General features: G+C 55.0%; 1 protein-coding gene across 1 annotated transcript in view; it reads right to left on the bottom strand.

The window, feature by feature from the left end:
• Nucleotides 1-5,216: 5,216 nt before the first annotated feature.
• The window catches only part of FAT2 (FAT atypical cadherin 2), a 46,078-nt gene continuing 41,203 nt past the window's right edge, over nt 5,217-10,091 (bottom strand). The window contains exons 21-23 of the mRNA XM_075766902.1: nt 9,181-9,334; nt 6,661-7,253; nt 5,217-5,944 (exon numbers count right to left, since the gene is read on the bottom strand). Of these exons, the coding sequence (XP_075623017.1) occupies nt 5,412-5,944; nt 6,661-7,253; nt 9,181-9,334 (1,280 nt within the window). The 3' untranslated portion in view covers nt 5,217-5,411. The remainder of the gene's footprint in view (nt 5,945-6,660; nt 7,254-9,180; nt 9,335-10,091) is intronic.

Below are 10,091 nucleotides of genomic sequence, written 5' to 3'. Positions count from 1 at the left end.
TTGGTGTTTGACCCGCTTCTGGGAGGAGAAGGCTGTGCAGAACAATGTCCCTGCAGCCTGCCTCCTCGATGTGTGGTGTTTCAGTGTCTTGCACTGTGTCCCCTTTGCTGGCTCTGCTTTGGGTGCCCCATGCCACGGCCAGGTGTGGGGTGGGTCTGTGTCACGTCGCTGTTCCTTTCCAGCCCCTCGCCTTCTCATTGCATCCTTGGAGCTCACCTCGTCTCCAACAAGTCTGTGCTGGTGAAGGTTTCAGCTGCTCTGGCATTGCTTGGTTATGGGCAGAGCAAAGCTTTAAGTCATGTCCTCCATCTGGAGGACACCGTGGGGGTAGAGAGCAAACACCCGGGTCTGCGAGGGGGAGCTGGCTGGGAGGAGGGGGCTCCAGGGCACTCTGCAGATGGGAAAAGTGCAATATTCGCGTCCATCGCTGTGTGCTGACCCCAGTGTGGCCCTTAAAGGTTGAGTCTGAGTGCAGAAATGTCACCCTTGGCAGAGGAGGGCATGCTGTGAGGAGCAGAGGACATCTATGCTTGCCCCCAGTTCTGTCAGTATCCAGTGAGAAGGCTGGCCACATTTTGGGGGACAGCTGTGTGCCAGGGCATGTCCCCAGCCTGGCACTGGGCATCAGTGGGTTTGCTGGTGGGGCTCCTGGCATCCAAACTCACTTCACAGTCTGTGGTGAAGACCTCATTTCCGAGGAGCTTGGGATATCACAGCAGCATTAAATGTTTTTTTGCAGTTCTTCACTTTATCGGGGTGAGCAGGGGATGTTTGGAGATGGGGCCAGGCGTGCCGGTGGGGCACACAGCAGGAGGACCTGACACAGGACCCGGATGGACGCAAAAACTTGACACTCGTATATTGTAGGCTGCTCTGTAACCATGGAAATTGTCTGTGTAAATATAGGAATGATTAATGTACACGTCTTGTGCCTATGGATGTTGTCAGCGTACAGCATGTGTAGCTGCCTGGTGGAAGAGCTGGTGTGCTGCACATGAATCATGTATCTTTAATCAATAAATGCGATCTATTTTTTATGTGAAAAGGCTCTGTGGGGTGATGGGACGTTAATGCCAGTGGACATGCTACAACTTTTGGGACTTGTCTCTTTGGGTTTTTTAAAATTTATTTTCCCTCTTTTTTTTCTTTTTTTTTTTTTTCTTTTTTTACATCCACGTTGGATGGAGCTTTGAGCAACCTGGTCTAGCAGAGCATGTCCCTGCCCATGGCAGTGGCGTTGGAACTAGATGGTCTTTAAGGTCCCTTCCAACCCAAACCATTTTATGGTAGAAGGGCTTGGGGAGCAGCCTGCTCCATGGGGCAGCAGGAGACCTGGAGCCCAGCAGGCAGCCAGGGTCAGACCCTGCGCTTTTCCCTCCCCGTAGCAGCACACATGACCCCCCCCCCCCCCCCCCCGCTGAAGGTTTCAAATAAAAGTGTTTCAGCTTTGCTGCTCTGAAAACTATAATTTTTTCTGCTGAATGCATTTGTGCAAGTAGGTTGTGGCAGAGCCTTTGTCAGCTGGCTGGGCTTGGCTGTCCTCTGCCCCACCAAAGCTCCTCCCTGGCTGTGTCTTGGGACTCAGGAGCCTGGTTTATGCCGACAGCGGGGCTGCAGCCGAAAAAAGAGCCTGGCGTGTGCCGATGGCAGCGGTGCAGCGGATGCCGAGCTGCTGCTGATCCACCCGAGAGATCAAAGGAGCAAAGGCCAGCCCACGCTTGGAGACAGCCAGGCACCACGCCAGCATCGCTGCTGCTCGCATTATCCTCACGCTGCTGAATAATTTACACCATTGTGGGGTGTCATTAGCAGGGCTGTTTGGGAAATCAGTGCTAAAAAAAGTTAATCTCTTGAAATGGCGGCAGAAAAGTCTCCTTAAAGTAGGAGTGATGGGGAGCGTGGTTCCTGGAGGGGGATCCGAGGTCACTTGAACCCCAGGGTGGGAGGAGCGGCTGAGCACAGGCAGCTCCTGGGGGTCGGGGTATTTCTGACCGTGGAGAGTCACCGTGGTGGGATCCACGGCCATCCTTTCGTCCAAGGACTGAGCCCAGTAGGGCTGCACCTATTCCGTGAAATGGCTTTGCTCAGGCTGCCTCTTCCCAGGTGTCACATAGCAAAGCATCGTCTCCGTTGCCCTTGCCGTCCCCTGCTGCTGCTGGCCAAGGCAACCTCAGGGAGTTAAAAGTCAAAAGGTCTAAAGGAAAATATCGTCTCTGTTATTTGCGCTGCTTCTGATGCTGGGAAGAGAAATTTGGGTTTGCCTTATGGGAAAAGGCAGTGCATCTTGCTGAGAAGCTGTGGCACTCTTGGAGCCAGGGTGGGAAGCTGGCAGGGTGACAGCCTGCCCAGACCCCAAGCCAGCAGCAGTGGTGTGTCCCGCTGTGGTACCACTTGTTCCAGGGCTCGTGCCATCCCGCTCTGCTGGAAATGGAGAGCAAAGGCAGAAACTGCAGTGTATGAGCAGGAAACAGGGGCAGAGCAGGTGAACCCCATCTTTTCCTTTGGCTGTAAGAAAATGCTGCTCCCCCAGCAAGCCCTGGGGGTGGCAACCTGCTCTTCACAACATCCCGTCAGCATGCGGGGGGATGAGGCTGACAGGGGGACCCGACTGCACTTAGGGTTCTGTTAAAAATAGCTGCAGGGAACTGCGAAGCTCGCAAGCCCATCCCAGCAGAGGAAAGCCAAGCTGGGGACCTGCACAGGTGCAGCCAAGTGGTCCCTCCCCTGGCTTTAATTTGGGATTAACCCCAGCTGGGGTGGGAGGTCTGGCTTTGCCAGGTGATATATGTGCTGCAGCCAGTGGTTTGGGTAGGTTGTTGTGTTGTCCTCTTCTTGGTCCCTGTGTGATGAGCCCCTCCTTGAGCTAGCAGGTAGGGTGCTGTGGTACCCCTGGGGTGTTTTGGGGAGTAGGGTGAGTCCCTGGCTTGGGACGTGGAGCTGGTGGTGGGATTTGCAGCCTGAGGTGCTGGGGCAATGTCAATGTTGTGTGGTCAGACGTGGGGTTTGGAGCAGTGTGCTGTGGGCTGCAATAGCAATGGGAAAGGACAGCAAAGAGGGTTGGGGCAGGTTATCCAGGGGTCAAAACACCTTGTTCCATCTTTGAAAATGGATTTTGTGCTTACAAGCTCCTGTTTCCTTGTGACTGTGCAGGAGGATCCCTGCCTGTGTCCCAGGGCAGCCCCTGGCTAGCCGAGCTCTGCCGCAGTCAGCAGGAGCTCAGCATTTCTGCGCTGGGGGCAGTTCATTTGCTCTGGGAGCATCAGCTAAACCAGTGCCCTTCACCTGTGGCATCAGGCCTTGCAAAGTGCCCTTCTGCCTCGGCGTGGGGCCTGTCTTGAGGGATCCCTTTTGGGGGTGTGGGCTGCAGAGCCGGGGACTGCTGGAGCAGCAGCCTGTGGCTGGGGTCCTGCCTTTCCCCCAGGCAGGGGACACTGAGGCACTGCCATGGGCTGGAACCGTGTCCCCTCCTGTGTCACTGTTGGGCTCAGCTGGCCCTTGGAGGCACTGCTCCCTGGGTCCTGCCTTTGCCGTCTTCATGGTGATAGCTGATGACATCGCTGCTTCTCAAAGCTTTAGTGGTGTCATCAGCTGTTGCTGGGGAAACCGAGACGGATCCTGCTGACAGCCAGCCCTTCCAGAGGTGGCTGCCCAGTGTGCTTGGGAAGTGACAGCAGTGATGAGCCTGGGGTTCTTGGTAGCAAAAAGTTGTCAAAGTGCATGAGAGCTTTGAGAGGTAGAGCAGGCAGTGCTTCGGGGGGCTGGTGGCTGCTGGAGGAGTGGCAAGTGGCCCTGATGCCCAGGGGATGCTCGGGCCGGGGAGTGGGGCTGTGGATATGCTTTATGGGTGCTGGGCCTGGCTGCTGTGTCCCACAGAGCCTCTGCTGGGTATTTTGGGGACCCCTCTGCAGATACACTTGAGTCAGGTGTGTTTTCCAGGTTAACTGGGTGATAGTCATCTCTTTGGGGGCTGTGGCTCTCAGAAATAAGATGAATATCTGTTTTCCCAAGTGTGTTTGCTTGGGGAAGGGATTTAAGGCCGGGCTTGGATTTGGGCCTTTCAACCTCCTTGCTCCTGAGCTAACAGATGCGGGAGGCTGACACCTTCCCAAAGCGAGGTGGGCTACCGTGAGTCTGCCTCCTTCCTCTGGCCCTTACGGGATCATCAAAGATGTGTTGAACTTGCTGTCTTGGAACTTCTCTGCAGGCTCAAGAGGCTGGTGACTAAAATAAGCTGTTTTTCCTTGGGCTGCCCTTGGCTGGAGCTAGGCAGGGGTGTCCTATTTACAAGGGAATCCCCGAGTTATCAAATAAAATCATAATAGTAAAAAAATCCAAACTCTTTTAATACTTTCCAAAAATCAACAACAAAAAAAGTTACATCAAACAACCAACCAAAGAAAATCTCTCACGAAGAAACGATACATTTCCAAGCACAAGGACATACAGGCAAACCCACGCTCGATGGCCTCGCTGCCCCGTCTCGGGCAGGAGATGCCACGCAGTGCTGGCCAGGTTTTCTGGGGTACAGCGGGGAGCCCCGGCTGTGTGGCAGCACCACGTACTGATGCGTTCAGCATGGACCACGACAGCCACGGGGACACGGCTGTGCTCACATCCCCATCCCCCTGGGGGCAGGGTCTCCCTTAATCCCGGGCGCACAGCCCAACCGGGCAGGGGTCTTGCTTTGCTGCTAGCTGCACTGGTTTGAGTCTGTGGGTGGTTCCTGGTGTGATGAAGCTTGTTGCTTGGTTTTTCTACAGAAATGAACTTTTTTTTTTTTCTTGGACTTCTGTTGGCCAAGTGAGGGACGTGCTGATGGAACCAGCTGCATTCCCTCATCTCTCTCCCTGCAACGGGGAGCAGACATGGAAGAGGGTTTGCACCAGCTGATCCATTCCACCAGGCAAACTATTGGCTTGATGCAAGCCCTCGGAGCCAGAGCTGGGAGCAGGGAGCCTCTGCTGTCCCACCCGGGGCACTCCTAGGCTGTGCATTAGTAGTCCTTTCACACCTTCTCCACCATGACTGCTGCCACACCTGCAGCGCTTGCCCTCCTCCTCCTCCTCCCTGTGCCCAGGGAGCCCGGGGTGGGAGGAGGTGGCACGCTGCGGTCCTGCGTGGTGTCGGAGGAAGCCCCCTTGGCAGGGAGGCAGGTTAGTCATTGGCATCCCAGGAGCATCCTCCGTGTCCTGGCAGTGGCTGGAGCATTTCCCCTCTGTTTGCAGCAGGAGCACCGTGGAGGGCAACAGGGGGAAAGACCCAGCCAAATTACAACCCAGCTGTGCAGGGGGAGATGCCGCAAGCTGGGACACGCACACATAAGCCTCCCTTCGGTGGCATGTGCCAGCCCCCCGCACACTGTTCTGCGTGGAGATACGCTTCTCTTCTCATCTCAAGGACAAGCCCCCCTGCTAAAACATCACCTCCTCGCAACTCCCGTAGTCACTCTCCACCATGTCGGAGCCCTCATAGTTGGGGGGTGGAAGGGGTTGGGCTCGGATGCTGGGCTGGTGGCCCACCTCGCAGTCTGCGTAGGAGGGCTGGGCCACGCTCAGGCGCATGCTCACCCGCTTGTAGCCAGGGTCGGGCTGGTACGGGACGCCCTCGCCCTGCACCAGCTGGGCTGGGTAGTAGCTGATGGCCGTGTATTCGTTCTGGCACTGGGAGGCCCCCATGTCCACGGGGCTGAGCGGCAAGAAGTCCTCCAGGTTCTGGTTGCTGTAGCGGGGCGGGATGGGGGCCCGCTTGTTGCTCTGGTCCAGCGGGAAGGGAAAGCCTCCGTAAAGAGCGACCGGCTCTGTGTCCACCGGTGGAGGGGGTGGCAGGGGGAGAGGAGGGTGGGAGGAGGACGCAGGGGGGCCTTGAATGACTTCATAGTGGGAATATTCCTGGACGTCTGATGACAGGTACCGGGGGGGCCAGTAGGTTGTTTCTGCTGGGTAGACTGGAATAAAACAGAGTTGTGTTAGCTGCAGTTCCAGCTGTTGTTCTCCCCCTCTTGCCCTCCCGCTGATTCCTTCTGTAGACTCTGAGCCCACAGGAGATGCAGCAGACCAGGGAGGAGGGGAGACATGAGGATAGGGGAGTTGTGGTTGCTGCTTTGGGAATTGAGGGGACCCAAGGGCACCCTGGCTCTGCTGGGGCAGTGTTCCCACTGGCACGTGCCCTGCTCTAGCACCCAAAAGACACACTTCATCATGCCATTCGGATGCAAGAAGCTTGCACGATGAAGGGATGGGGCAGAGCAAGGGATCTACTGGATCTCTCCCTTAGTTACTTAGGGGTGTGATCCCTCTGCCTAGGAGCATTGATGCAAATGCCTCCACTAAAACTCACGCTGATTTTTAGGCTCTTAATTTTTTTCCCTTAGCTTCATTATTCTCTTTTATAAGGCCTTTTGACCCAGGATGTGTGGGAATGCAGGCTATGCATTAATGGTTTCCCTGCTGATTGTGTACAAGATTGAGCAGGTTAAAGCTGAAAACTGGGATGTATTGGTGAGCAGGGAGGGAATAGCCAATAAAGGACCTATAGCAGGGCTTGGGCAGCATTTGCTTGGCTTTAAGCAAAGTTGTTGGACTTTCAAGTTTTCAAACCTTTGATCTGCTTCACAGGGGGAAGAGGGATGTGCAAGAACAAGAAAAAGCTGTGGCTACTGACCCATCTCCTCCCTGGCCCAGGTACACTTGATGAAGGACTCGTTGTCAGAGTTGGAGGGGGGTGCAGCGGGGGGCAGGTTGGGTGCCACGCTGCACACGATGGTGCCCCGGTGCTTTGGAGCATTGGCCGAGTTGAACGTGATGAACTCGGGGGTGCTGGTGGGTTTGCGCTGCTCCGGCGTGGCTCGGTCCAGGTTGTTGTGTGCTGCATCACTGAGGATGTTGAGTTCGATGGGTGGCACGGCTTGGGTGCCCACACCCACGCTCTTGGAGAACTCGCTCTTGGAGAGCAGGTCAGGGTCCTCCCGGGCCACGGGCTTGTGTGCCTTGGCCCGCTGTCGGTAGCGCTTGCGGATGAGCACAAAGGCCACAGCCAGAATGGCCACCCCCAGCACACCGGCTACGATCTCTGCGATCTCCTCGGGCCCCACCGCCCACTGTGTGGGCACGATGGCGGGGGTGATGATGGGCTGCGTGCAATAGTCCCCCTGGTAATCCGATGGGCAGATACAGTGGACGGAGCCCTGGTTGCTCACGCAGCGCCCGGCATTTCGGCACGGGTTGTCTTGGCACTCCTCAGCCAGCTTCTCGCACCTGTGGGGAGCAAAGGATGGAGACAACCACCATCAGCCTGGGGATGCAGCTAAAACTGCATCATCCTATTCAGGGCTCTGACTTACACCAGCCGAGGATGCTCCATCCTGGTCTGCTCTCCCTCCCTTGCTAGACTCGTGCTACCTGCCTCTCCTGGCAAAGGACCATGATCCTTGAGTATAAAATTATGCTTTTCAGGAAACTGTGTGTTATAGGATGGTCCTATTTTTTGGTCACATGCAACAAATTAAAATGGGGGGCTTCCTGCCTCAGAGAAGTATTTGGAATTTCTAGGACTAACACTGCATAGAGAGATGCTTCCATCCTGTTAAATTAGGGAGCCAAGGGTCGCTCTGAAATGTGTTAACCTCTTATGAAGTCTCATATGCCCTCCAGGCTCTGTGGGGTCTCAGGATGATCTGTGCATGTCTGCAGGTTGCAGGGAACATCTAGCCTGAGAAAGGGTGAATGGGCATCCTTGTTGAAGAGGCTTTTTTGGCATTTTATGGAGCATCTGCAGAACTGAGACAGAATTTCTGATTCTCTGTCCTGCTCTACCCCACACAACCTAAATGTTCCCCAACAGTACAAGGGACCTTTCCTTCCAACAGTAAAGATCTCCTCATGCTAGGTGGAATATTCAAGGCTTTGTTGGCTTTCCTTCCTTTTTTTTTTTTTTTCTTGTTACTGAATAAACTCTGAGGTTTGGATACCTCTTGTTTCTTAGTCAGTGTTTTAGGATGTGTGAGCTGGTGCATGCAACGTGTACCCCCAGGCTCTGGCAGGACGACCGGTGATTTCAGATATTACACTGCCACCTAATGCTCAGCTACATACGTTTATTCCCAGAGTTGCAGAAATAATTTCTGCCTTTTGCATTGATTCAAAAGACCAGTGTTCATCCTGGCTAAATGACTGTGGCAGAAGGATGAAATGGGTGTGATGCTGTTTGAGCCTGTGCTGGGCATCTCTCATCAGGCTGGGCTGGAGGCAGGGGGCTGAGCAGAGGTGCGTGGCTGTGGTGGGTAACGCTGAGCAGCAGAGCAGCCTCCAGGCCTGGGTTAATTCTCTAGCTGCGGACATTTGGCAAACGTACACTGACGTTTCATGTATGGGAAATGTATCCAAGCTGCAACACTGATGGGGACAACTTCAAAGTGATGTGAACCACAGGGTTCATGGCCAAAGCCAAATGCTCTGACCCCTTGTGATAATGGGGATCGGTAAGCTATCTGACAGAAGGGGAATGGCATCCTGCACCTGCTTGTCAGCATAGCCCACTATCCTGAGCTGAGCTTTGAATTGGATGAATCGTGGCTGTGACCTGGGACACAAATTCCCCTTGGATGAGCCCTGCAGAGCTGGTCCTGGGCAGACAGCCCCTTTAGCAGCCAGGGTGGGTGTTGCAGCTACTGAAGGAGAATGCAGCTAGCGACTGTGCTAGCCAGCCTCCCCCCAGCCTCAGGGCATGCTCCTGCCACCCAGCGCAGTGCCCACCTGCACCCTGCTGCCAGGGTGCCCATCGCACCGTTCACAGCTCAGTTCACACCGCGGGGACGAGCAGCCTGTGGGGACAGACTCTCCCCTTGCAAGGAGAAGCTTTGAACCTGCACCAGGCAGAATGTCTGCAGGCATCCAAAGCATCTGTGAGGAAAGGAGATTTTTAAAAAAAATTTCCTTCCTGCTCAGAGGAGATGGGCACAGAGGGGCAATGACCACATGATGGCAGAGCTATTTACGCCCTGGTCTGCTCAGCTCTGCCTTTGGACACTTCCCTGCTGCAATGCTCAGGCACGTGCAATTTGCAATTGATCCCAGAGTGTCTGGATCTGGTGAGCTCCAGAAATGGTGCAATGCTTGTTGGTAGAGATCATATTTTCAGCCCAGCAAGGGAGATCACCCGGCTCAAAGCCTTCCCGGACCATACCTTTCGCCCAGGTACCAGTCAGGGCAGTGGCAGGAGTAGCCGGTGGCGGAAAGGGTGCAGGTTCCCCCATGCAGGCAGGGCTTGGACTCGCAGGGACTGTCCCCTAGCTCACAGCGCTCACCAGAAAACAGCCCAGGGCAGATGCAGGTGTAACCTGGAGAGGATGAGAGAGTGACATACAGAGACCATACCCACATGGAAGAACCAGGAAGGAGCAGTACCTGGCGCTGATGGCACACAGAGGGCTGGATATGGCTACCTAAGCATAGGTACTTGCTGCTGCTGGAGGTGCTGTGGGGCACCCAAGCCATCCATGGAGGGCTGGTGGGTACGTTACAGGACCTGGAGCAGTTTCTGGAAGCTGGGTGGCCGCTCTGGGGCAATGCAATGGCCCTAGACTGCTATTTAAGTAACAAGCTGAGCCTGTCTTCTCCTGACACAGACCCCCTCCTGGCAGGGATGCATTCAAGGCACAGCTTTATTGCATAGAGAAGCTGGGGAACAAATTCAGGATAAAGGAAGGGCAGCCTGGCTGGCTGATTCACAGCCTCTGACTCTGCTAAGTGCAATCCTCTGTAACTTGTTGTTTTCTGAAATCTTTGGTCCTGCAAGTTCTCGTGGTATGAAGCGCCTGTCTCGACACGTCGGGTTTCTCTTGCCTACAGGAGGTGTCTGGTCATAGCCAGAGAGAAACCTGGCACACCCGGGGACTCGGAGGGGGCTGCTGCTGTTTGCGTTTTTGGCTGCTCTTTAGTGTAGCCCTAAGCGTGGGAATGTCCCTGGCCGTGCTGAACTCCTGCTGATCACTTGGCTGGTGGTGCCATGCGGGAAGTTCAGAGTTTCCACCTTGCAGCACATTTGGAAAGTTTTTGCTACTCGTCCGCAAGCTAAACATCCCTGCTTTAGAGCAC

The sequence above is a fragment of the Balearica regulorum genome, chromosome 14 (genome assembly GCF_011004875.1).
Source record: "Balearica regulorum gibbericeps isolate bBalReg1 chromosome 14, bBalReg1.pri, whole genome shotgun sequence".
In the NCBI taxonomy this organism is placed as follows: Eukaryota; Metazoa; Chordata; class Aves; order Gruiformes; family Gruidae; genus Balearica; species Balearica regulorum.
The sequence above is the reverse complement of the archived record's forward strand: the minus strand, read 5'-3'. Positions and strand labels throughout refer to the sequence as shown.